Source organism: Didymosphaeria variabile, assembly GCF_027946475.1.
Source record: "Didymosphaeria variabile strain IMI 356815 chromosome Unknown scaffold_7, whole genome shotgun sequence".
In the NCBI taxonomy this organism is placed as follows: Eukaryota; Fungi; Ascomycota; class Dothideomycetes; order Pleosporales; family Didymosphaeriaceae; genus Didymosphaeria; species Didymosphaeria variabile.
Window position 1 is genome coordinate 3,285,877 of NW_026611626.1, and position 27,161 is coordinate 3,313,037.

Sequence of the window (27,161 nt, forward strand, 5' to 3'; positions counted from 1 at the left end):
CAGAAGCGGTTCGCCACGGACAGAAAAGATTTACTGCGCGTTTCCTATCGTGTGGACATACGATGTGCAGGTATACGCTAAAGTCAACGGAGTTATATGGGAGGATACATAGCTCGCTTGGGAGCTCGAGAAAGAGATAGTTGAGCCACACGTGGTATCGGTTGGAGTGCAGTCACAATACGGAAATGTAGACAGGGCCTTGGACGTTCGTCTTTCGACGCTGTGGAATCCTCATCACTTCGAAGCCCTCTCCACACAGGCGTCAATGTGCTCTTCCTCCGTCATCTTCACGCCAAATTTGTGTCTCTCCATCTTTTCATCTTCATCCTTTTCGTCATCCTCGTCTTCCTCATCGCTTGACTCCAAACAATAATCTGGCAATCCATAATCATAATCACAGCCCGCCCCATCATGGCTCAGATAATGCGTCTCCCGCTCACCATCAATCCATCTATTCCACAGCCTGTCCAATCTTCCGAATAGATCCCCCAGCGTCAGAAACAACGGCTCGCCCGGCCGTTTGTTAACTACAGTCTCGTTCTCGATGAGGTCCGAAGAGTAGCGGCTAGCGTTGGGATCGTCATTGCATCTTGCCTCGAGCGAGAACGGAATACTCGCATCGTCTGAGCAAGAAACATCCCAATTGATCCTACGAGCCTCGGGGCGGTACAAGGAGATGTGGCCCCAAACATGTTCGGACGACTTGTGCGCCTCGCACCATTGACGCAGAGCGCGCAGAAGCACAGGGCGGAAGCTAAAGTACCCCCCGAAGCCCCACGTGTCCATGTCCTGAGCTGGGTCGAAAGATAAGCTCGGATCATAGGGAACGTCTTTCATAATGTTCGCCATGATGATGGGGTGCAGGTGCTTGGAGATGTTGTAGATGTACCGCTTGGTGTCGTAGTCTTTTGCAGCCTTGGAGGCATATGGATAATTAGGATCATCTGCGCTCAGTTTAGGTATGAGATCGTCAGGCTGGACGTGCTGAGTGGGATCCGGGAAGTCATTGCGTAGCCATGCCTTATACTGCAAAAGAGGAGAATCGGCAATAAGCTTGTGCCATGTGCGGTTCACACGTTGATAGTGGATTATGTCGAAAGGCGGGAGCTCGGAGATAATATGTTCGAGAAGTTCAGGGATATAGAAGACAGCTGAGGCAGCTGGCATGACTCTGGGATGGAGTAACCAATGCTGCAGTATGGGTGGTGTGCCTCAGTGTAGCTATGATACAGTAGTGTGGGTTCTGCGAGGCAATGTCTTTTCATCCGCGCGTTACCTACCCAGGTGAAGATGTCGTTGAATGTTGAAGGGAGTTTCAATCGCCGCTGAAATATACGAGTGTTGACTACGCCCCCACCAGGCAGACAGCCGCGCTAATCCGTGCTAGGCTTGATGTTCCTCATGCGCCCGAGTATCTAACGGACGCGACGGTGCAAATGCGTGAAGCAGGAGAAATTACTTAATGTTTCCGGGGAATCGCTGACTCGTGCATGTGGTGACTACGCGGTGATGAAGACAACTGCATCTCCTGGTGAGGCTCAGCTTACATCTACGCCGCTAACTAATTAGGCTCAAAGCATCTGATTGAGTGCTTAAATCTACTGAGTGATATTCTAACGTTATTCTTCCGCTTAACACTAAAGGACAGTGCAATTAGAGAGACGTCGTTAAATAGTTGTTTAATTCTTTGCGTACAGCAATCTTTCTTGCGTCGAAATGACCTAATACGCCGTGGTAGTCAATTTGGTAGCCTTAGGCCAGAGATATCATGGCGAAGAGTGGGCGCGCAGCTGCCCATCTATCCTGCATGGTGTGCAAGAACGCAACTATCTTACTCTTTTCTTGTCCGGGCCCTTCAAGCATCGAACAGTTCCAACTACCTGTTCAACCTGGACTTCCCAGCATTGAAGGAGAACTCGCTCGCCATCCGAAAAGCAGATGGTCATTGCGCGCCCTGATCTTCGGGGTCACGGTATTGAATACCTCCGACTATGGGAACATGGTATAAAAAGAGCGATATGTAAGGATTCAAGGTGCAGACCTACTATAGGTAGCAGACCTAAAGTTGTCATGTCCTGTACATATGTGACCAAAACATTTGTGAAGAGGCGCTCCTGGACTTACGGTCAACTAATCATCTCTCATGATGCAAACTGAACAGAGTCGTTGCATTGATAGTGGGGTAGATGCTTTCGTCTCAGATCAAACACAGAACACTGCCAACTGTAGCATGGTTGTTCCTACAAGATGGCAACTGGCAGCTGCCAAATGAGTGCATTGGGAAAACGGTAGTTCGAAGACAGAAGAAGTAGCCATCATGACTTCACGATAGCTGTTGAAGATAGAAGAAGTGGATCTGAGCCGAAGAGGTGAGGGGAAGGGGTTCGACTGTTGTATCGCGGAAAGGATTGCCAGATTGGGAAGTTACAATGAGCAGCAGCTCTTGCTGTTTGTGCAAAGAGCGGTGAACGTCTAGCAATGACTGAAGAGGCATCATGATCTTGCTATGGAACTTGTTGTATTTCAATTGAAGGCGATAGAAATGGGTATATAACATCAAATGCGATAGTGACACGTGAATGATGATGCGCATCCCCAGATTCGGCACGTGTCGGCGTCTCTTCCGAGCCTCGGCCCTACCCGCGCAAGCTGGCGGCCAGCATTCCACCATGACAGCGGCTCCGCAGCTATCGCCAGCGCCATGCAAGACGTCGCGATCCGCCACAGGCCTTCTCTGCATTCCATTCATTGCAAGCATCCTCTGTGCAGGTTCCATTATCTCAACGCCTTTGGATGAGGCGAGCCCGATAAGACGAGAAGTCGCGGGGTGGTCGCGCTAATTGAAGCCCGCCATCACCATGTCCGACTCCGTAGGTACGTCTTGCTGTACGATAGCCTAGAGTTTGGGAGTATTTGCTAATATGGTTGCCATGTGCAGATAGAGTGTTCAGCCATGCGCTCAACACGGTCAACAAGATCCGCACCGGATCGCAGAAGCCGCCGTCGGCGACGCGATTGCAGCTGTACGGGCTGTACAAGCAGGCCATGGGTACGCCGACCCCTTGCGCGCGCCCAATCCGCGCCTAACATGCATTAGAGGGCGATGTAGATGGGATCATGGAGAGACCAGATGGAAACAGCGAGGAAGCAAAGCGCGCGCGCGAGAAATGGTATGGCACGCGACTCTGCACAAGTCCGTAGATGCTGACATGGGGAACACAGGGACGCGTGGAAACAACAGAACGGGCTCTCGAGAACCGAAGCGAAGCGGCGATACATTACTACGCTGATCGACACAATGCACAAGTTCGTCTCGCCGTCACCCGACTCAAGAGAACTCGTTGCTGAGCTGGAGTTTGTGTGGGACCAGGTCAAGTCCAATGTGCCCTCCTCGTCGTCCTCATCGCCCCTGCAGAGCCAGACACTAGGGTCTATGGGCATGCACATTCCGCCAGACTATCAGGGGTACGCAAGCAGAAGAGGCGACAAAGGAAAGGCCCGAGCCGTGGGACTGGGCAACCAGCAGGATGAGGACGACGAAGGCCCATTGCAGATCAAGAGCCCCATGAGCCAGAGCGAGGAAGACCTGGAAGACGAAGAAGCAGAGGCCGAGCGCGAAGAAGAGTTCGTGGATGCGCCGGACTCGCAGTACAATGCCAACTCGGAAGACGCCGCCGTGCAGACCAACCTCAGGCCCCAAGAGCCTATTCCATATACACCCTCGAAGCCTCCCCAACAGCGGAGCTTCATGTCGCGACTCACTCCTGCCATCACACCCGCGCCTGCGCAGCCGTCACGCGAATCCGCCGCAGACAAGAAGTGGCGGGCACGCGTGGAGCAGGCCCTCGTCAAGATGACAGCCGAGGTCGCTGCGCTGCGGGAACAGCTCGAGTCAAGACAGCTGTTCAGTCATTCCCGGAAGTTCCTCTTCCTGAGGTTCATCTGGAGAATCGTATGGGGAAGCGTGAAGCACATCGCCATCGACATTGTTATCCTAGGCCTAGTCCTGCTGTGGATGAGAAGGAACAAAGACAGGAGGCTGGAAGGCGCAATACGTGTGTTGCTGGGCGACGCCGTTGCACAGGTCCAGAAGGTTGGCGGAGCACAGTTGGGCAAAGTCAAGCTGCCTAATCTGGTGGGAAAGAAAGGCGGGAGCAGTTAAAGTGCTGGTACTGCGCGGTTTGTACATAGATTAGAGACGGTTATGATGTGATATGTGACAATGAAGGCTAGGATTGAAGAATCTCCGTTCCATGGCCCAGTCCTCCGGCGTCAAACGCATTCACGGATGCGCCCAACCACTATGGGGAGGTGTCGATGGTGCTCAATTCCAACTTTATCAGAAGGATAAATTAATATTCCCTTTACGCGATAATAGTGATTCAGGCTTATTAACAGAGAGTAGGAGGCGCGTGAAGTCTTTTTCTATAAGGAGTAGGAGTATAATTTAAGCTTAATGTTCGTTCAGGGAAGGGTCAAACCGCGGAAGGTTCCAAGGTTGAGTTAGCGTCATGTGACCTGGCGATTGCCAATGTCGCACACGGAAAGTGGAGACGCGACACAGCAGAGACAAACAAAAACCCTCAAATAAATGCCCTTCGATCCACACAACCCAACACACCCTTTTCAAACTCACTCAGGTAGGGCTTCCCATCATGGCCGATTACAGCGAGGACTATCGCGACTACGAACTCGACGAATACGCAGACCCCAGTCCCTTCAACATCTCAACGAAGCTAGTCACTGGCTGCTCAGTCTGCAATAAGAAAGACGACCTCAGCCGTTGCGCTGCATGCAAAATCATATACTACTGTAGCCGTGAGCACCAAGCAGCCCATCGCAAGGAGCACAAGTCAATCTGTAACAAGATCAAGAAAGCACAGGAGGTAAGGGAATTGCTGCTGCATGCCGAGTGGGGACGCTGACAAAGACTGCACTTACAGATATGCGACAAAGAGGAAGCAGAACTGCGTGCAGCCCCGGGCGGCCCGCTGAGCTGGGCGAATCCATTTGAGACGGCTCCCGGCCATTTCTGGGGTATCGTGGAAACCCGTCCGTACATGCGTGCGCGCTTCTCTGTGTAAGTATTCATTAATCGAGGAGCTTGGAAGATCATACTCATGCGTCAGCTGCAGTGTAGATCTTCAGATGAAAATCAATACGCGGGCAGCAGTGCAGGCTGCGCTGAACAACATCATGGACATGCTTCGTCTATGCCGTGGCGACAACATGGGCTTGCGGGATATCGCCCCCGGACTAATGCTGCGGCTCGCTCGGGACCAGGCATGCTACGACTTCGTCAAATGGTGGGAATGGCGGTACAACCAGTCCGACTACGACTCTGGCGACATGAATGCGCCATATCTTGATATCAAAGATGCAGACGTCTTCGAAGCGCCTGATCTCTTCACCAACACAAGGTTTCCCAATCTTTCGCCGCTTCTCGACGTTACGCTGCTCAAGATACGCCTGCTTATCGACCTGAAAGCCTTGCAACGTGTAAACCTAGAAGCAGGTCCACATGTTCCACAGGAAATCCTGGACACCATCAACGCCCACGCCGTTAGCTCCGTGATCGCGGGAAATCGGGAGATCCTGGAGCGAAAGGATCTCGCGCCACAGATCTCGGAGCTGGAGAAGCAGATTAGGAAGCTGTACGACACGGTGCAAAACGCAAATAAGTACATTTGGATGGCTATGGTCAAGCCAGGAAACCATCTCACTGCTCGACCTGCATACACGAGTGCGGGAACAATCAGAGAGATGCAGCTCAAGTTGCAGTACATCTACAATGCTTGGTCAGAGACTCCAGGAGCTATTGGTGTCATTGAGGAGCTGCAGAAGAGCTCCGGGGCAGCCCAAGAAACGTGATCGGATATCGACAGTCATGCTCCAAACTTCCACCAGACCTTTACATGCAGTCCTCGAACCTTGCCTTCAAGTGATACCATGACTCTAGCTACCTCTTTCCCGATCTGTCATTACATTTCACAGCGTGAAGAAGCTCAAAGCTTCGGCTGGGTGAACAGGAACGGTATGGCCCACACCCAGAGCACTATACCCAGTCAACTTCGTCCCATCTCCGTAAGTCATCCGAGTATAACCAGCCTGCGGCGTATTTGTCGAATTCTTCGCAAAACTGACAGCATGCACATTACTCCACTCTTTCAACTCCTCGATGAAATTCTGGTACACAACAGTAGCGTCGCTTGTCCCATGCCAGATTTGCATTCTCGGCCACGGCCCCGCAAAGCCAGGATTATATCCACGCACGATGTCGCCCCACTGCTGCGGCGTTTTGACAATCCTGCCCAAGCCGCAGGGATCGTACGGATTCGGCGGCGTGCCATCTGGCACCGCCATGCAGCCGGCTGCATCCCCAGAGTACACGGAGACAGCGGCGAAAACGTCGGGATATACAGCGGCGAGCACGTTGCCCATCATCGCTCCCGACGATGTGCCGACTACGTAGACGCGAGCGGCATCGGCAGAGTACGTTGAAAGCGCATAGTCGACCTGTTGAGCTTCAGCACTTTACTCATGCCCAAAGTACGACGACGCAAATATACCATACCATCTGCACAATACTTTGGGGGTCTCCACCTCCATCGCGCATAAGGCTTTTCTTCGTGCCGCAGTCCCAGCACAGTAAATCGTGCGTAGACGATGGGTAAATGAGTATAGCGCCTTTCTGCTTGGCCAGTGCGGGCAGATTGTTGTCTTTGTAGTATGCTTGTGCGGACCCGTGACATCCATGAAGCTATATTGAAACATATCAGCGCGTTTTATAAGGTTCTCTCCGGGATCAACGGCTTACTGCGAATATTATGGGCGCTTTGGGGGCTACGTTCGCTGGCACCTCAAGCCACATCTGAATGCCGGATGGGTTGCTTCCGAAATCGGACACTTGGGTGAGGGCCGCATTTGTAGAAGCGAGAATGAAGCAAGTGAAGATGAGTTTGAGGACAGGCATAAACATGGTTGAGAACGAATTAGTCGTGCTAATTGTTGCATCGACATCTGTAGATGAGGGCTTGCAAGCTATACACCCACATGCAGTGGGTCACGTGGCAGGGAACGACTGTATCAATCGATCTTGTTAAAAGTCGGTCTCATGAAACCGACCACGTCCACTATTACATGGTTCATCAATAACCTTTCAATGCGGTCCTCGTACCGATGGAGAGTAAACGCATGTAGAAGGCACTATTGACCCCTGTGTAGCATCCTGGACCTAGTAGCCAGCAACCAACCAATAACCGCACTGCCTCGCTGTAGTGATCTCGGTGAACTACGGATCGCGCCTGACACTGATGCAGGTGGCTGACATGTTAAGAATCAAACTCTAAATCACTATGTAAAGTAGTCACCGCTTAGTGCGAAGTTTTGTAAGGATGTGTTGTTCGGACTAGAGAGCACCGAGCGGCAATGACCAGAAGCGGGGTATGTTTGAGCAACATGGACAGTCGCGCACTGAGATGCAAGGCTCATGTTATCGGTCTCGCCGCCATGTTCAATCTCGCGTCGGTGGTCTTTGCTGTTAACACCTTCGGCACTTGCTCTTCCGCTCAATTGGCGGCACATTGGACTTCGCCATTGACAAAACCATGGAAGCATACGTCCCGGAAGTTGTCTTAACGCAGACCTAGGCAGACCTATGACGAAGGTTTTTGGTGTGCATATCTTGTGGAGGAGTGAGACGTCATTCACGTTCTCATATTCTACTTGTTTGACACGAACACCGAATCTGGGCTTTTCACCTCGCATGGTAGCTGAAAATGGATCTCAAAGACACGACTTGTATTAGGTCGAGTAGTCTGTTCGACGTTACCGAAAGTGATCAATGGGTGATCTATTCATACAGCAATCGGCCTTTGGTTGGTAGAAACGGAGGAAAATATTATCTAACGTAGTGTACCTCCAAGCAGCTAATGATAGCTGTCGCTGGCAAGGCAAATGAGCCGCTATGTTGTGTAAACAAGGTGTTGCCCACGAATATCCAGCCATGATTCACGTTGTCAAACGCACTTCGTCGGGGAAAAGCCGTTCTTTTATTCATATAAGAAGGGTATCGTGACGCAACTGCAAATCACCCGGCCATCTACCATCCTCCGGGTCCACCACGCCCACCTCCGCCGTGTTGTCCCGGACCTCCGAATCCCCTAGGTCCACCTCCACCGTGATGACCGCCCGGACCTCCCATCCCTCCACCACCATGATGCCCTCCTGGACCTCCCATTCCTCCACCTTGATGTCCTCCTGGTCCCCCCATTCCCCCACCAAAGCCGCCAGGTCCACCAGGTCCTCCCTGATGGCCGCCTCCCATGCCACCAAAGCCGCCTTGAGGTCCACCTCCTATCATACCGCCTCCTCCCTGGTGCCCTCCTCCCATGCCACCAGGCCCGCCACCGAAACCTCCCTGAGATCCACCTCCCATCATGCCACCTCCTCCCTGATAGCCGCCGCTATGATGACCACCATGTTGAAAGCCTCCTTGTGGTTGTCCTCCGAAACCGCCCTGTGGACCACCTTGGTTTTGGTATTGTTGTTGCTGCATGGGAGGTTGGTTGTTTGCGTAGTGTTGATTGTGCTTTGGATCCTTGTGGAGGACTTTCTCTTCCAGTTTGTGCAGGAGGCCCATGGTGATGAGATTGGCCGGTTACTGTTTTGTAGAGTTGAATAGGGAGATGGTCTTCCTGCGTGGAGTCGCAACGAGTCTTCTGTGTATACTGTGACGATTTCGGGTAATTGTGGGGGCAGTCGATGTAGTCAAAGTTTGGGTTGTGCGTGAAATGCTTTTTCCGACTTTGGTGTGGCACAGAGTCCCTAATAAACGACCGTTCAACGCCTGAACAAGAAATTGTATGTGCCGCGTCATCTGCCCTAACGGTGGCTTTTCTGGGAAAACAACGTCCTGAGGTGTTACGCGGCATGACGATGTAGCGCCATAGGTGCGCCACAGCACAGCGAAATGGACCCACTTAGTTCGGGTCGATCGGGTTGAGGCGCGCATGGGTACGCACGCGTGGTGCTGGAAACTTGATCCCCAGTGCTGGAATGTGGTCATAACATTCTCCCGAGCGGACTGAGTCTTTGCTTCATGCCGGCTTCGCTTGATGTTGTACATTACTTTGTTTGCTCTATATTCGGGCCGATTCATGGCAGGGAGCGATGATCATATTAGCACACCTTAAAACTGAGTACCGTACAAGACAAGCTTGTCATATGCTACTTTAGATAAGCCGACCATAATCTCGGAGTGCTGACTTCAATATTACTGCCAAACATTCACGGTTGAATTTGGTGTCGCATCGAGTTGAAGAAATTAGTGAACAGGGTGAGGTACGAGTTGCAAAGACAACTACTAAGTTGACATGAAGCGCAAGAGACCTCGTCCCATCAAGTTTTGTAATGCAGCAATCAAGAGAACATCTATCCGCGCGAGATGTTGCAGCCAGAATCCTTGCCCAGCATCCGTATCTTACTTTGGCTGCGCCCCCACGGGCAATTGGATGGTCCGGTAACCTCAATATTAAACATATCCATCGCTTCCTCCATCTCTCGACACCATGGCGTCTCTAGATCCAATACTTATCATTGGCGGCTTTGATAAGGTTTTTCACAATGACTAATACTTTCGACATCAGCAAAGCAAAGGCGTGACTTGGATATCCATCGTAGTGGACAACGTAGGAGGGTATAGACAACGCCATACATACGCTCCTGCAGTCTCAGGACAATAAGATATCTATGTGAATGACCAGAGTGCAGGGTGATCCCTCTATTCTTTTGAGGCACAAATGTGTATATGATAGACCGGACTATCCCAAGCTTGGGGAGACCTATCTACTAACGATTCGCTAATTCTTTTGGCGATTCCGATTTGGAGCCACATGAGTTTCCACCTGATAACGTTGTGTCGCCAGAGATGCTCCCTGTTCGGACCTCCTCGTTGTGTATCGTAGGTAAGCTAATGGTACGAAATTTGAACCGTGAAGCACCAAATGCAAGCAGTGCATGCTCCATCAGCGGCTTAAGGAACGGGGCACAAGCCGCAATGACCAGCCCGATCTCCTCGACGCGATACCACCACAAAAGTGGCACCCAATCCCTGAATTGCGCCTCTCGTGGGTTCCATGAATGGATGTGGTAGATTTTCATTGCGCTGGCGAGGGCTGCGATAAAGCCAAAGCTCATAAGTAGAATCCCAAGCATGCGCTCTAAGAAGGGGCGATTCAACGACCAAAACAGATGAACAGGCATGCTAGCAAAGACGAGGTCGCTCAATGTGCCAAAGCCTGCTGTGAGTCAGCGCTTGCCGAACAGTGGTGACTCCGGAAACGCACTTGCGTATAGGTATCCGTAAACCTGAGAGACCTTAGCTGACCAGCATACTGCGTTCGGCACCGGCTCCCACTGGGCACGGATGGGGCGGCACTGCAGTATTTCGAAGAGATTCGCACCAATGGGCATAATGATCTGGATGACGATCAGGATCCGGAGGGTAATTCGCCAGGCCTTAGAAATAGGAAAGCGAAGGAGCATGCTTCCTATCGATATCCGCGCCAGTGATGACGCCCAGAATGCTAAGAGACCCAGAGAAAAGAACAGCTTTCCGATTGTGATTCGGGCTGTTGGAGAAATGTATTCGTCGTACCCTGACACGCCAAGCGTGATGGCGCGTAGTAGAAGAGATATTGTGATCAGTTCGCATACCTACAGTCTCCGTTTAGAGTGGGAGCAGAGATGCGAATGTTGGAGTCGACTTACGAGCCCGATCGTCGCGAAGTAGTCGGGGGCAGCCAGCTTGAACGTAGGACGCATCCTAGTGTACATGCGAATGGCGTAGGTGAAAAGGGCGAATGAGAGTAGAAAAGATACTCCGACAAGTCCAGGAGTCGCATTGCTGGCATTCGGCTTCGTGTGCTGTTCTGTCGCCATGATTTGGACATACGTGAGATCTCTAAGTCAATTGATAGCTCATGGGGCATTCAAAGAGAGGGGGAGACGATTCTTTATGCATCACTGCGGAATGTGGTTCTCTTTTGGCACTTTGACCACGTGCTGGCAAGCGGAATGTGGTTGGATGTCGTTGCTGCATTCGTATGCGTCGGAGGGAGTGTCAGCACGTAGTCCGCAGCTTGGTCGGACTGCGAAGAACTGAAAAGTCTTCGCTTTCATGTAGACTTAGTTAGGGTATTCTCACATCCTAATCGCGGGGACTTGAGCGTGTAGACGCAAGCTCGGCATGCACACGTTCGAGACAATGAGAGATTAGCGCGCAATGTACTCCTATGACCAAACGATTACGCTGATCTACTGCGATAAGCTTGTAATGTACGCATTTTTGATTGGATAGTGGAAGACTCTCGACCGGGAGCATAGCATGTGACCAAGGAATGAGATCTTAGACAATAATCATTTTCAGTAATCATTTTCTGTCTAAGACTTACTGTTGCAGTGGTGACTGCTAACGGCTGAATTCTTCTAAGTCCTTAGGCTCCACAAGAAATACCACCCTATGACTGAGTTCATCTTGTATCACAGCGGCGTACTGCTGGTCCGTACTTGAGATACGTGTTGGGAAAAGGATACCGGTGTCAGTCTTGCCTAAGAACTTGGCAAACTCTCTGAACAGTGCAGACCTGGAGTAGACTACTTGGAGACAATGGGGAAGAGAAACTGCAGCAATGGCGACATAGATAGATTGCCAGCCTAGAATGCGAGAAAGCTACAGTTGTACAAATCGAACATATTCGGCTAAATCGCCACCAAAACCCATCTCCACCGCTACACTGCTATATGCACATCTTGTGACGTAGAATGTTTACGGCGAGCTTATTTGACAGTCCAACGCCCTGAGTACCCTCCGTCGATGTTTAAAAGACCCACGTTCTTGGACGAGTTAGAATTGCTAGCTTCCCAATTGCCGGCGGTGAAGGAAATCCGCGTATCGCCCACCACAAAATTGTCGATGATGAGTCCCAATTTATCCGGCGAGTTGTCGCCCAATGCGATCGCTTGATTTCCATTGGAGGCGTCTGTGAAAGATCTGAAAGCGCTCACGCCCACCTCAGTAGTAATAGGAGATAATTCCTCAATCCAAATGTTAGAGAAACTCATCGTGTCGATGTTCTGGAGAGGATTGATGCCCATGAGTGCTGGGCAAACCCCCTCACAGCGCCAGTTGCTAATCGTGTAGTTGGACAAATGCTTCGTTATGTCGGCGACGGATGTAGATTCTTGGTTAACGTAGCTGGCTGCAGACGCCACGAGAGCTCGGGGCCAGAGCGCTGACTGCGAATTATATCGAGTATGGATGACATCTACGCTATCAACGGTGACGTTGTCCACGTCTCGTTGGTACCAGCCGAACTGGACAATGGGCGCGTTGTTGGTCTTCCAGATCGTCATTCGCTCACAGAGCACGTTGCTATAGTACGTCTTGATGGCGTCGTCGCCAACGTGGTAGAAGACGTCACGGATGCGAGATCCCGGGTACATCTGGAGACCATCTGTCTGTCCGAAAAAGGCACCGACTTGCTTATAGTCGGATGCGTCCACAGTGAACGACTCGGGATCGGCTCCGTAGAAGTCCATGCTGTTGAAAGGGGGTGCGTTCATCGTTAAGCCATTGATAGTCCATTTGGCGCCACTTGCAGCCTGAGCTCGCCACATCTTCAAAGACGTGTCATCAGACTTGATGTTTTGGTAACCCTGAGCTGTATTGGCTTGGTAGAGGTACTGTTCACCAGACAGAACTCCAAAGCCTGTAGCCCGTAAGTCCAAGCTCTGACTGTTATATTCAAAGGCACCTTTCACGTAAGCTCCGGGAGCAAGGTAAATCCATGATACCGAACTGGAGAGGTTCATGTGCGCTGAGCCTGTGCACCAGTAAACGCCCGGACCGAAATAAAGTACTGACTCTTCTATGGTGTCCAAATCCGTGATCAAACCTGGCGTAACGTTGTAGGTATTCGTCGTGATGTCAGGCACGTACTGGTCGGCTGGAAATGGGCTCATAAAGACCATCAAGGCGTTAAGAGGCTCTACACCAACAACCGGCATGGAGCTGGTGTAAGACTCAACGTAATTCAGACCATCTGAATTCTTATTTTGCACATAGTGCGAGTCACCACCCCCGCCGGCATTGCGATACTCCCATAAGTTGTCCTTGAACTCGACAGAGAAACGATACCCAGTAGCACTATGCGGGACAGCGATAAGCAGGCTATCATTGCTACTCTGCATGCTGAAATCGAGGGTCTGCGGCCTGATGACAACATCTGACGGATTGACTAAGCCTTGGTCTGAGCGGGCGATTTTGACGATGCTTCCACCATTAGCGAGATACTGAGTCCAGGCCATGTCGGCGCCGATGTCTCCTTCGATGGTGATCTGATCATCTACATCGCAGCTAATTGAGGGCTTTGTGGGGTCACAGATGTTGCCATTGCCGTTTCGAGGGATGCTCTCGTACACAAATGAGTCATAGAAGTCGGTAGGAGTTGATGCGCTTGCGATTTGGACTGAGTACACGTGGGATTGGCGGACATTTTCCGGTCGCACAGCAGTCTTTGTGTTGATCTCTCCAGTGCTGTGCCACCAGGTTCGAAGGTTCTCTGAGTCTGCGGTCCGGTTCACGCTGGCAGCTGTAGCCTTGTTAGCCGTTCAACTTGGTCAAAATGTTCTCATCTGCACGTACCACGCTCCGAAAATTTGTTGGTATGGGCATTGGCAGTAGGAGCGCTCGCCAATATCAAAGCAATGCCAAAGGCTTGAGAGTAGGGTTTGAAGTGCATTTCGAAACCAAACGTTGCAGTGATTTAGTGTGCGTGGCCCAATATTGACATCTGGTGATGACTGTGAGCAAAAGCTCCGATGGTCGCAAGACTACATTTGACCGGAGTTCACGTTGCCATCGGTCCTGAGCTTTTCCAGATATCGTGCTTTGGCGGCGTTTCAAGCTCGAGCTAGTTCATCTTCCGCTAATTTTGGGCCTCCCATCCTCTGATTCTCTTCCGGACTCGATCACATACAAAGGTGGAGGCGCAATTAAAGCGATGAGGCCCACCTAAATCTTGTTTCGCGCTGTCCGGAGATCATTATCGGGCAATGGAGGGGTGGCTGTGCCCATGTTATAGTCCTAGATCGGATTCCACGACCAATCGGGTCCCTGGCCGTCGATCTCGTTTCAGATTTTGTTTGGCCCCCATCTGCTCATCGTGGTACCAAGGAAGCTTCGCCTGCGGATAGGGGCGCACGTACAGCGAGTTCCTGCGTCGAGGCGCGCACGCCGTCGTCTGTTCTGGAATTACCCATTGGTGATGTAGTGGTTGCAGTTAGGTTGCGCAACGTTTGGCATATGCGTCTTCAAGTCCTGCTTCTGCTGCAACTCCTCTTGCGAACTCCACGCGCACCATATCTTGGCTAAGAGCACTTCAGCCCGTTTAATGCTCTGTTTAAAGATAGGAAATGCAAGAAGCTCATTTACCCATACCTTGCCACTGGGCGCCTTGTACGGTGAAGTTGATCGCTAGGTCTGGGCTTTCGGCTGATTTCATTGGTGGAGAGATCATGGACTGTAAGTTTAGAAGATCAGCCTGTGACTGGAAGATGACGAATGATTTCCGGGCTAATGCCATTCTTTGGAAGGACATAGTATGAGCGAGATTATCCAGGTATTGAGAACTCAGAAGAGATGGAGCTTGAGTGAAACAAGACCCAAGTGCTTGAGCTTGTCTTTCTATACCCATCTTATCGTGCGCAGATAGAACGATGACCTGCAGATGTCTTTAGGGACTCTCGGAAGCCTTTCTTGTGCCATTTTTCAGAGCATGTTGTACAATCTCAACTGTCCATTCGGGAGCTGGATCCTTCACGGTCAGATGAGGTGCTGTTACTCTGTGTTCCTCCAGGACTGGAGAACAAGAAAAACATCATCAAGCACCACGTGCTATAGTGACATTAGGCTTGTTCAGATTCTGTTTGATTCGGGAACGAATGTGGCTTGTAAAATTTGTTCCCGCCTTACAGAGAGGGTCTACAGAAGCCCGAAGAAGGCCTTTGATAGGCTATGGCATAGGCTCAAGCGGGAATTAAGATCACTTGACTTCTGTGGAGAAGCCCAGGGTGCGCATGACCGCACATGCTCTACTGATTACAACGCCCGGTAATTGAGACTCTCAAATTTGAATGACTGCGCAAAACTCTCGTGCCATGGAAGATGGCGGAAAGGCAACCGCAGTCTGTACATTTCGTAGTGAGGGGGGCAGGGTGAGTATATATGTACAACAATGTGAGGGCCGCTAACAGTATGGCAAACTGAGTACAACTACACAAAAAGACAGATGACTGATTTGCATCTAAGACGTTTTTATTTCTATCAGCTTGAATAATGCATATTTAGATTTTCATCCTAGTAATCCCCGGCTCTTGACTCAGATTTCGACACTCCATTCATAATCTGCTGTGCCATCCATGCAGCCCAACTGTCCACATCTCTCGTATCCTCCGCTTCTCCATCCCGCAACGGCGGAATCACATTACTCCCCTTGAGCCTTTGCACAGTAGCCCCCTTCTCTGCGCGGACGAGATAAGCCAAGCTTTGACGCGGTAGTTGCGCCTGAGTTCCTGGAGGGGACACAACGCGATGGAGTGAGCTTCGAAGCAATCCACCAGTCCACTCTGTCAACGTATCTGCAATGTTGATGAGAGCACAGCCCGGCTGTGGCCGAATGTAACGCCAGTTCTCATCTACATTCTCCGACCCAGCGGGTAGGACTTGAAGGCCACCAGCGACATTGAAAAGGAGCGTGATGATGCCGATATCTGTGTGGCCTCCAAAGTTGATGCGACGAGGGTCTTTGAATGGCTGCGCCGGGCTCAATAGTAGACGCACAGTCGTAGCGGATGGTTTGTTCAAATTGCAACGTGCGGCCAGCGTGCCTGGCTGGAGATCTAGGCGTTTGTCTAAGTGACTCAAAATAACACTGACCGCAGCAAACGCAGCTTGAAAGAAGCCGCGACAGTTATTGCGGCTGGTTTCGATGGGCTCGGGATTGGATAAAGGGAGGATGTTCCCTAGGATATCGTCTTGGCTTAGGGTATACACCTCTATGCTGTCTCTCGTATTGTCATCCACCCTCAGCATGCCCTTACGCTTGTACCTGGTTGATGCGTGTTAGTCGAAATTCCTTTTGCTCTTGTACTGCACTTTTCTATGTACATACCCTATCAAGCTACGCGGAGCGTCGCAAGCATACTTTTCGAGAGTTTGCTGATCGAGAGTCAAGGTTTCCTCGATGAGATCGAACATCTTTCCACCATATTGCAACAATGTCTTCCCCTGCTGAGATTCATTCAGGTTGAGGAAAAGGAACCCCTCTTTCCTACATGCCTGATAGAGTCTCAAGGATTCTTCGTCCGACCCTGTCTGAAGCTTTTTCAGTGATATCGTAGGGATGTCGGCTACAGGAATAGCGGAACCAGACGGGAAAACGGGATATTTGGAAAAGTGTGTTGATGTCGGCATGGTGTATACGAGGAAGCGGTTGTGCTTTTGATGGAATCAATGCACGGCAGGTGGTGGATAGGAACCAGCTTCGCCACCTGGGCACTGCGGCGTAGGCACTTTGCGGGTATTGACAGCTTAAAACAGAGACAAAGCTCACCCGCCCCACCATCAAATGATAGCATGATGTGTTCTTGTCTTATGCAGTGTAACAGGGCAGTGCCACACGCCTACGCCCACCTCAACGGCCACCCCTCGTCAGAATCTACGTACTCGCACGTGCAACACAGCCTGCAAGAGAATCTCGCCCGATCAGGGAACGTAAACTAAGTAGATTAGGGTTAGCGCGTCGCTGGGCTTGTCAGCAGGCAACTCACGCACCGTGCCGCCGCCCAAGCATTGGCTTCCAAAGCTTTACCCACCAAGCACTACCGGTGGCTTACGGAAGCTTGCGCTCACTCACTTTGGATGACAATTAACGCAGTCGTGACCTGAAAGCAATCTTGCTCTGCGATACAACACCAAGATTCTCAGCTTGTCACCAGTCAATCAACCATGCCACCAAAACTCCCGATCAGCCCAACGGAGGTGATGAATCTTGAGTCTTCGTCTTCCTCGTCGAGATTGATCACACTACCAACAGATATATGCATTGGCTCCGGTATTTACCCTTCGTCCTGTTCGAGGTTCGCTTCGCTAACACCGGGAAAGGAAGTTCTGGGGGTCTACTTGCGTGCTTAATGACGAAGCATGCTGCCTTACACGCAGCCCAAAATCCCAAAACGAAGTATCAGACAGACGTCCGTGCGGCTCATATCCAGTTTTATCGCCCCATGTTCCCAGCTAAAGACCCTCGCGTTCAACTTCAGCTTCGAGAGGTCAGCATTGGCAAAGGATGGTCGACCTTTCGCTAGAGTTAACTCAAGGACCGGACGCAAAGGTGGCAGCTTCAGCAGACGTCATGTAAGTCTCACTGCCGCGAACTCCAGGATGCGGCGTAATTGACCGGTCTCAGAGTCACTCATTTTGCGATACCCAGGAAGACACTGCCAACGAACTGGGAGCTATCGCCTCCCGCCCATAGAGTAGACCTTTCCAAGCTCGAGACTTTAGAAGACCCCGCGTGGGCGTGCTACCATACTGCGTTCCATCCTAACGGGTTCCGAAGAGGTATGGCCTACATCAAATATCATATTCCAGTTAAGATACCATCTCAAGTCAAGTTCGTTGAGCAATGGGTATCGCCGGGCTGGGACTGCATTCCAGGCGGATCCCGGGACGCCAACACCGAGAAAGCGATATGGACAAACGAATTGATCCAGTTCGCAGTGGACCTCAGTCTGCCCGTGCAGGAGAACTTCTGGCCTCCACCTGGTGTTAAAACCTCCCTCGGGAGTATTGTCGCTACTTTGGCATTTTCCGCAAGACAGGAATAAGCACGGATGAATGGTCATTCCAACTGGAGGGAGCTGGCCGATGATGGGTATCTACCTGAAGTGGGACCCGGGTTGTTCAAGAATGCCATGATAAACGTGACACTAAGCATTTCTACTGAGATCAAGAAAAAGCTGCCGAAAGAAGGGGTTCGGTGGCTGTACATGCGTACGGAAGCCAAGAGACTTGAAGGAAGCCGGATGGACTTGGAAGTTCTTTCGCTTGATGAAATTATGGATCTCGTCGCAATCAGTCATCAGGTCGCTTGGATTGTCACGGGCGTCGAGAAAACCCAGAGAACCTCTAGCCTTTAGCATACACAGGCGCACTTGTATCTGTATAGTTAACTCGATGATCCTGCTCATACCGCTCTCGACATCCGGCTTAGACTCGGTTACATGGCCAAGGACGGAGCATTTCGCTGCATGACACCGATCTCCTTTTCCCATTCTGCTTTTTCTTCACTCTACCCGCACTGGCTGGGACGTAGCCAACGGTGTCCCACCCCTCGGTTTGAACCTCTCCTTTCGCACGAAGCATACGTTACCCTGGCGAAGGGCCCGCGAACCGGGCCTGGCCCATGTCGAGTATGGTCCAGGAGCCGCTGAACCACACAGCGTTTCGACCTCTGCGTAGCACAGCCCTTTGGAACGTGCTGGGCCGTGACTCAAAAGAAGGCCCTACGTGATTGCGGGCTCCTCTCCTGGACCCCAGCAAGACTCTATACTGGGCCCAATCTATGTCCGTTCCCGGTTCCCAATGTCCGACTCCGGCCGAATTGTATAGATCTCTCTTGGTTGTCTCTTTTCGCGTCGCCGAGGAGGATTCGTTATGGATTCGCTGCGAGAAGACGTCGCGAAAGCCGTCGAGGAGTCGATGGTAAGTGAACCGGCGGCAGCACTCATCGCGGCGATCGCAACGAGCGGGCAGCTATGTATTCGTCGGAGGATCTGGGCCATCGCATCCCGAACTGAAGTTTAGGACCTTCTCATACAGCGGCGGAAGGGAGCGATCCAGCGTAAGACGACGGATTGAGGAAGGGTGATCGCTAAAGTCACATTGCATTACTGAGCAAATTGCGAGCTACGGTCAGAGCATCCGATAAGATCGTATCAAACGAAGGAGGGAATCGTGGTGTACGTGAAACTGGGAAGAGTCGGCGCGGACTGAATGCTCACAACACGCCCCGCTTTAGCGTACGGGTGGCTTGGCAGATTGTGCGCCACCCCAACATGATCGCTCGGCCAACACTATGAGGCTATAAGACGCGTACAAACAATATCATTACGAGATCTGCTAGATTTAAGGTCTCTAAAGCCTGTTGATGATTGCTAGCTACTTATGTCATATATTCTTACTTGCTGTTTTAGGGATACGACCTTTGCGCGTTGATGAAGTCCACGGGTTGGTGGAGCCGACGTAGCCTTAGTACCATCTCGGATAAGTACTTGATCATTCATATCGCTTCGGGCAGTATGATATGCGAGCTCATCTTCTTCGGCCTCTTGCGAAGGCCGAAAGGCGACTGCTGTGGCGAAGCGCCTTGCGCTAGCCAACATCTCCAGGGCTGCTACCCTTGGCTCACACCAAACCGCAGGACGAACTTTGGAACGCATGGGTTCCATTTACCTCCGCGATCCCTGATAATTATCTCAAAGATAGCAAGCACAAACGCCTATTACCCCAACTTCTCCGGCAACTTTTGCATCAAGCACTTCGACGAGGCCAACGGAAGCGAAAATGTCTACGTCAAGCATACTGCTGAAGGGCGGTTCAGTTCTTATTCCAGACGAATGGCTACACTATTAGACCTAGCTTCTATCCTTTACTGTCTTGGCTGCGTCCAGTATCGCTGTTGACGCTTTGAGAGCAATTTCCGAACCTAATCATTGGGTCCAAGATGTGAGAGGGTATTTCGAGAGGCACGGCCTCTACGTAAACGAGCCGGTACCTACCATTGTTTGTGTATCTTGCCACAGTTCTCTAGGTGCTTCTCCGGCCGCTATGGCGTATCGCCTTGCCGAGAAGCACAACTTAACGACTTCGACCATCAAAGAGACGACGCGTCTGCTACGTCATTATACCTTCCTAGGACCAGAATATCTGCCCCTGCGACCGGCTGGATCACCTCCGCATCCACATCTCCACGCGCAACCTGAGCCGCCATCTGTGAAAGGTCCACAGAGTAAAACGGAAGTCGTCGATTTGGCTCAATGACCATGTGTTAGGCAGCTTGGTCCTACAAAGCTTGAATAGCACAACTTTCTCCAACACCGCAACAAACTCGAGACAGCCCTTCCTGACCTGCTGTGCTGGGGTAACACGGCTGGCTTGAGACTAACAAACGCAATGCCCGCCAGCCTGGAAGAGTGTTGCTTGAGGGACGGCTGCATAAATTACTTGGGTCGTGTGTGGTAGGAGGAAGTTACAATCGAGGAAGTCTGGCACTGGATGCAGCAGATATCAAAGATGAACTCCCCGCCCCATCAAACGCTATTCGGACACAGGATGTACGAGTCGAGTTATTCGCAGTGGAACAAGGAACACCGTGGGATGCCCATAGATGTTTGCATAGCACAAGGTTGGTCCGAGAGACTTCAACGTCGGACTGGCGGAAATCGACGACCCAGAGCACGTGAAGGACAGAATAATGGAGTCATCCGAAGGCTGATTAACACACATAAACGTATTTGGGCCAGTTGGAAGTTCGCAGAAGAGACTAATCACTGTACAACTTTATGTTCTAGCGCTATCTTGATGCATAAGAGATAATGAGCGTATACGGTAATAGCAATGAGTAGATGTAAGAGATTTCAGACCGAACAGTATCCGACAATCTACTCTCTCCTAACACTGCCCCATCACCTAAGAAAGCAAGCCTAGCGTGTTCCTGCCGAGCACTGGGTAACACCTCTTCTTCACTCGTCCACTCGTCTCAGCAGGCGGCGGTCCAGGTCCAACATTCGTGATGATTAATTGCAGGTATCATCGTTGCCCGTGCCATTATCATTGCAGCCATGCTTGCAGCCCTTCTTGAACTTGATGACGCCGCTTTCTCCGCCTACGCAGTGGAACAGACTATTTGCGCCGTCCCAACCTCCGTGTCCAGCATCGTGCAAAGACTGATCGATCTGTTCTCGATAGTTGCCTAAAATGTAACAATTGCATGTCAATGAAAAAGGCACAGGGCAGAGAGACTGTGGGATGTATGGAATTACCAATGTCCAAGAGGGTGTGGCCACAGTAGTTCAAGCCGGGAGTGCAGTTTCGGCCAACGACGCCAGTGGCGAGGAGAGCGATGATGGGAGCGATGATGGAGAACTTCATTTTCGTTGAATGTCCAGTGAATGGTGGAGCTAATGCGATGTGTGGATATGTGGTCAACTGAATGAGGACCCGTGTGAGGTCTTTGCAGTGGAGTGACTTGTTGAGTGCGACATTCTGGGGGTTTATATACACCTGAAGATACTAATAGTACATAACATTACGTGAACAAGGCCTTTTATTTTGTGTCATTTATCAGGTAACTTCTGGGACGATTGATGCGCTGTGTGTTAGGCTTCCCACGGCGACCTCCATGTGAGTGTACTTAGGTACTCGGCAGGTACATCACTACATTACTAAGGCTGCAGGTCAAACGAAACAGGACAGACTAGACTACTTCGATATAACGAATTCCCTCTCTTTGGCGCCGTTCACAAGATTCCTTCCAAGTTGTTTCCCCGGCTATGGAACTTGGTAAGGCGCGCCAGGCTACCCATCTTGGACGCACGGTACCTTGCATGGAAACTCTATTTGGGGCCACGCTGATCCCAGGCTGCCACGAGGCAACCGCAAGTCGGGATCTCTGTGCTATGATTTGCTGAAGAGCACGTCTCGTAATAACCTGCCCCGTAGACGCCCATATGACACAATCCGCCAGTGGGGGTAAAACTTTCCTGCTTCGTCGATTCAACCACACGGTAATAATAACTGTTGCAAAAACATATCCATGACGTAGATAAGAAAGAAGATAGGAGCATTGAGAAGAAGAAAGTATGCCGCGTGCGGTGCGTGTCGCTGACTAATGCGTCATTCGCTTGATGTCGCGAAGGCTATCTAGAACGAAGCTATAATATTTAAAGGAACAGGTCAAGACACGGGGCGAGTTCTACGGGCGCAATGTAAGGCTGTACCGGAAATTGGATCGTAAGCCGGTCAGACATATACCAAGAAACACCATGTAGAACAAAGGCAGTAGGCCACAGCTGCAGCAACCCCTAACGAAACAGCAGTGAACATGAAGACTGGCATCTATTGCTCGCACAATCTTGTAGAGTGCTCCTATACAGTAGCAGATACCTACGCTAAACAATCCTCACCGTCCTCACCTCAGCTCCACAGTCCTGCCTATAAGTCGCTTCCACCATGATATCCCCATCACACCCATGCCTACCACCACTCCCCTTGACCAACCCCCTGAACCACACCACACCCTCATCATAAACCCGCATGATCGCCAGCCCAAACACCGTTCCCCACACCCACACCCACAGCACCGCCAGCGTCGCCATCGCCACCGCCACCCAGCCCTTTTCCTCCCAAATGCTCAGCATTTCAGTCAAGGTCGCTCGCCGCACCTCTTCCCCGACGCAGAAATACCCGAACCACGAGCAGTTGCTCCATGTCGCGATGCCCACGCGGCGGAATGTGTGCGGGTCATCAGCCGTCGCCTGCAGCGCGAGCGTGTAGATCAAGCGGCGGGACGCTGTTACCGTTGCGGTGGTGTAGCGCCTGGCGAGGGATGAGGGGAAGTTGGCGGCGGGCGTGGAGGCGAGGGCGAGGAAGGTGACGTTGCGTGAGATGTCGAGAATTTCGTCGGGGAAGAACTCCACTGGTACAGGGGCGAGTCTATGGCGCCAGGAGGGGTGTTTTGAGGAGGTGTAGGTGAGGTGGTGGCGCCAGGAGTTGTTTGTTTTGAAGGATGAGGGGTTGTGGGGAGGAGGGGTTGGGGATCGTGGTACCGGTGAAGTGGAGGTTTTGGTAGTACGGTGACACGAAGAGGGTGCGTGTCATACCTATGTGTGAGTACGGAGTCAGTTAACTGGGATAAGACGGTTAGATACGAAGTGTATGTCTTAGACATCGCGACTTCGTATCGAGGTATCGTACCGCGGAGGATGAGCGTGCCGCTTGCGTTGAACGGGGTGCCGTGGGCGTCTGCGTGAAGGACGTTGCATGTAGGCGTTATGCGTTTGTCGTATAGGGGAAACCAGTTCACGGGGAACGTGGTCGAGGCCCAGGACCTGAGGCGAGATTAGAAAAGGGCCTGCAGGTCTGTGAGGGTGCGTACCATGAAGGCGCAAACACTTGCTCATGTCGACTGGAAAGGTACGTTTTTGCTTCCTTCTCCAAGGCATGCCACGGCCCGCTCTTCGCCAAAGTCCAGGGTATGTACCACATGAAACCAAGCGGGAGTCCTTGTGCCCAGAGGCCAGCGATATAACGGTCAGACGTGCGAGTCTGAACACTTTGCGCGATACCGTCAATAGCAATGAGACGGTCCGACGACTTCGTGATGCCGCGGCGTGTGTAGTTTTTCACCAGCTCGTACCATTCCAAGCCATGATATGCATCGTTTACGGAGTCGTCACAATTATCTGCAACCAAGGTCATCGAACCACCGATCACATCCCATATCTTCTTACCATCCAACGGCCGCTGTTCAGACCCACTCATCGTCACACATTCCCAATGGACCTGCTCCCCGAAGAATATCAGTTTCGCCCGACTGTTGAACTGCTCCTGGAGCACCCACGCTCTAGTGAACAAAACGGGATTAAACTTTGGCATCAGCCCCTGCCCATGATCAGGTAGTTGGAAGCACGCATCCCAAGCCTCCGACTTATCCGGTGCGTTGAACCGCAGTGTCAACGGTAGCCCCGCGAGGCCATCTCTCGTCACGAAACAACCTTTGTCGCCGCCACTTGCGTGAGCAGCCATGATCGTGAAGAGTGCGCGCTCGTAGATGGTGCACATCTGCACGCTCTCTTTCATCCAGTCGTCCACGGAGTCTTGTATGATACAGAGACTGTCGATCCAAAGATAGCGCAGTCCCAATCTGTGAGTGGTAACCACGGCATCTTGGAAGGTCTTGGAGAGGTCGCGGAAATCGATGCCGCGTTTTCGGTCTGCGAGTGTAGATGTGGTAGTGGTGATGATTTGCTTTGAGCCCCAGCAGTGCGAGAGAGCCACAAAGACGAGGGTATTTGACGATTCAGACTTGGAAGACGGAAGATCCGCGGTCTCCAACAGTCGAGGCGGATCCTTGCCATCCGCATCGCCAATATCGATAACACGCGTGGGCAGCCACCCTAGATTGTCCCTCGCACAGTTTGGGTGACCCACCAAACACTCTTCCAGCCAGAACCTAGCCATTTCTAAACTTGCCGCTGACCCTGTAGAATCATTCTCCAACCTTGCGCATTCTTGTAGCGTTACAACGAGCGGATCCTGATGTTCCAAGCCCTTTAGGTACTCCCCCAGACAATTGAGCTTCCTCGTGCTCTTGACCGGATTTTTGGCCGTCATGCGAATGGACTTGATTGGCGGGTCAGTGTCGAGCATGGCCTTCAGGGTGGGCTTTCCCTTTGTTTTTTCAAGCATGAGTACGGTTCGGACGGCCTTGAAAGTCTTGAGCGAAGCCCAATCGCCCCGGTCGATACATTTGAACACGCGGCGACATAGTGGACACGGGGTATTGTAGGCTGCGCGGAGTTCCTCTATATTGTGGAAGAGAACTGCTTCGTGGGATGGGCAGTACGTGGACAGGTCTGGGGCTTTCCGAGGGCTTGTATGTGCGGCCTCCGTTTGATCCTCTCCATAAACGAGGCGGTTCTGGTGTATCAAGGCTCCGATGTCGTCTTGGAAGCGCGAGCATCGCTGGCAATACATTGTTGATATCTTTTACATTCTTCGGGAATATAGACGTTGGTACCTAGCGTCTTTGTCAATCTGCACATGTGACCGACAGTCTCGTATATATGCTTGGCGGGGTAGCCTCATTGGAGTTGTCCCAATAACGTGACTGTTTATCGTGGATTCTGCTATCATCAACAGCTATACGCGCATGAGAAGAAATGGCTGAGCCCGGAATCATGTGCATGACCCAGCCCTGAAAATGGGCCGAGTAGGAGCGGAACAGGGTGTCGCGAAGTCGAACTACCGATGCCTACCTATATAGTATGGTATGCTTGCGGCATACAGATCCAACGGAGAGCGATGAACATTGAGGCACTAAGCCATGTGCCATTTTCGTGTACAGAAATATTACTCACGCTCACAAACTACATGCACTGCCTTGCACAGCACGATTGGCGCGTGCCAACGGCCCGGTCGGACTCTTCGCCAAATGCATGGCGCATGTTCTTGAAACAACTTCGCATCTTGACCCGCTTCCATATGGCTGAAGTATAGCGCATTAATGTCTTGACTGAGTTCCCCGTAAGATGGTCACCACACAATTTACTGTGTTCGGCGCGTAAGGGCAGCTTAATGATTGGCACTAATAAGCTAATGTTAAGGTGTATATCGTAGTATCATAAGGCTTCCGGAACTCCGAAACTGTGTGCTATGATTACCTGAAGAGTACGTCTCGTGATATCCCGCCCAGTAGACGCCCATACGACAAAATCCGCCAGTGGGGGGATTTCTCCGAGTGGTCGATTCAACCACACGGTCATAATAACCGTAGCATAAACACCCCCACACTAGAATAGCTCATGCAAAACGACGCCATGTGGCTTATAACGCCGCACGCGAGTGTGCGTTTGCGTGTCTGCAGCGAGTTGGACCCCTCCCATACCGCTTCCCGTTCGACCGCCTTGCTCGCTAGACTTATTGCGATATGGTCCATGAATGCTTCGGGCTTTGCGGGGTAGCCGTAACCAGCGCCCCAGCCCAATTGCGGCTTAGCACTTGCTTCTCACCTGTCGATAGTCGCTTCGCATCATCACCTTCCGCCGACAACTATAGTAGGACTATAGTCCCCGACCCCTTGAAATCTCGTGTTCTTTCGCAAGGGCTGCAACTTATGGGCTTTGTTCAGAACCCTCCACCTAATCACTTCGCGTAAACAGACCGCACCAGGTATATCCATGGAACACTCTCGCGGCTCTTATTCGAATTTACTAATATGCTGACCGAGAAGCGTACGCAGCGCCCGTCGGCGACAGTCTACAGAAACCCCACATCCGCCCCTACCTCCATGCCAGAATCTAGTCACAGCACTCGGAGCACTCTTGGTCCTGGAATTTCTTTCCTTTCTAGTGGCGTAATGAGATCTATGCCGCCCTTCTAACGCGACACAAGTCTCTGACACAAGAGGAGGCACTCGCAGCCGAAAAGCACCTCCTTCAATGGCCTTCTCTAGCAGTATCTCCTCATTCGCTTCTTCAGCGCCTATGAGGATTGTTCCATGTATTCCTCCAACGTCCAAGCCCAAGCCGGAATTTCAAGGACAAGTTGACGGCGACAACAAAGACTGCAATGTAAATTGTTCATGATTCAGCTCCTTGGAAGATGGAGACTCACCCTATGTCGACGATTTCACATGTCGTGCCCGAGCTCAGCTCCGAAATCCACTGCTAGCATTCAGGTATTGAGTGTTTTATTGAGAGTAGACCGATATTTCTACTAAGGGGAGTTGAACTGTTACCAAGGCGAATCTTACCAATGGCGAACGAGTCGGACGGATGTATGGCAGTTACGATACTCCTAGCTCACTCCTCACAGATAATCTTCATAAAATCCTGTGTCACCAGACACGTCCAGGCGCATGTCTGTGTGCTTCAACACCAAGTGGCTCCAGCTATTCTGATGTGGGCCAATGAGCTCACCGAACGCTGTGCGCAAGACAGGCAACCTAATGGTGCACCCCGCAGTCAAGTCTCTGGAAGTTTGACAAGATCCACGAATGCATTGCTTAGGCGCGCCTTGGGTAGGCCTCTTCACCCTAGTCCGGAAAACAGCAGGGGATGAAAACCACCAATAAGCGGTGTCCCCAGGCATGACGACAGCACGCTATGTTTTTAGACCTTGGACGTTCTACGGAAAATAAATAGTCCAAATCAGCAGATCAATACACGGAACATATCAAAATCTCGTCTAGGGTATAAAGGTTCTTGCTGGCGAGGCAGTCGCTGCTTATAACAATTCTGAACTCGCACACTTTCTG

General features: G+C 51.4%; 7 protein-coding genes across 7 annotated transcripts; 3 read left to right on the top strand and 4 right to left on the bottom strand.

Annotated features, from left to right (window-relative positions):
• Nucleotides 1–234: 234 nt before the first annotated feature.
• On the bottom strand, nucleotides 235–1,167 carry N0V89_010238 (uncharacterized protein; the record flags this gene model as incomplete). Its single annotated transcript, XM_056218982.1, has 1 exon — nucleotides 235–1,167. One exon carries the CDS (start codon nucleotides 1,165–1,167, stop codon nucleotides 235–237), a length of 933 nt encoding a protein of 310 aa, XP_056068247.1.
• A 1,878-nt stretch (nucleotides 1,168–3,045) lies between these two features.
• On the top strand, nucleotides 3,046–4,162 carry N0V89_010239 (uncharacterized protein; the record flags this gene model as incomplete). Its single annotated transcript, XM_056218983.1, has 3 exons — nucleotides 3,046–3,049; nucleotides 3,098–3,170; nucleotides 3,223–4,162. The coding sequence occupies 3 exons, from the start codon at nucleotides 3,046–3,048 to the stop codon at nucleotides 4,160–4,162; spliced, it is 1,017 nt and encodes a 338-aa protein (XP_056068248.1).
• Nucleotides 4,163–5,060: 898 nt separating this feature from the next.
• Nucleotides 5,061–5,871, top strand: N0V89_010240 (uncharacterized protein; the record flags this gene model as incomplete). The annotated part of the gene is made up of 2 exons (XM_056218984.1): nucleotides 5,061–5,064; nucleotides 5,141–5,871. 2 exons carry the CDS (start codon nucleotides 5,061–5,063, stop codon nucleotides 5,869–5,871), a joined length of 735 nt encoding a protein of 244 aa, XP_056068249.1.
• Nucleotides 5,872–5,988: 117 nt separating this feature from the next.
• On the bottom strand, nucleotides 5,989–6,609 carry N0V89_010241 (uncharacterized protein; the record flags this gene model as incomplete). The annotated part of the gene is made up of 2 exons (XM_056218985.1): nucleotides 5,989–6,516; nucleotides 6,604–6,609. 2 exons carry the CDS (start codon nucleotides 6,607–6,609, stop codon nucleotides 5,989–5,991), a joined length of 534 nt encoding a protein of 177 aa, XP_056068250.1.
• A 5,229-nt stretch (nucleotides 6,610–11,838) lies between these two features.
• N0V89_010242 (uncharacterized protein) lies at nucleotides 11,839–13,802 on the bottom strand (the record flags this gene model as incomplete). Its single annotated transcript, XM_056218986.1, has 2 exons — nucleotides 11,839–13,652; nucleotides 13,706–13,802. 2 exons carry the CDS (start codon nucleotides 13,800–13,802, stop codon nucleotides 11,839–11,841), a joined length of 1,911 nt encoding a protein of 636 aa, XP_056068251.1.
• A 3,701-nt stretch (nucleotides 13,803–17,503) lies between these two features.
• Nucleotides 17,504–17,949, top strand: N0V89_010243 (uncharacterized protein; the record flags this gene model as incomplete). Its single annotated transcript, XM_056218987.1, has 2 exons — nucleotides 17,504–17,510; nucleotides 17,714–17,949. 2 exons carry the CDS (start codon nucleotides 17,504–17,506, stop codon nucleotides 17,947–17,949), a joined length of 243 nt encoding a protein of 80 aa, XP_056068252.1.
• A 5,254-nt stretch (nucleotides 17,950–23,203) lies between these two features.
• On the bottom strand, nucleotides 23,204–25,057 carry N0V89_010244 (uncharacterized protein; the record flags this gene model as incomplete). Its single annotated transcript, XM_056218988.1, has 2 exons — nucleotides 23,204–24,868; nucleotides 25,052–25,057. 2 exons carry the CDS (start codon nucleotides 25,055–25,057, stop codon nucleotides 23,204–23,206), a joined length of 1,671 nt encoding a protein of 556 aa, XP_056068253.1.
• Nucleotides 25,058–27,161: the final 2,104 nt, after the last annotated feature.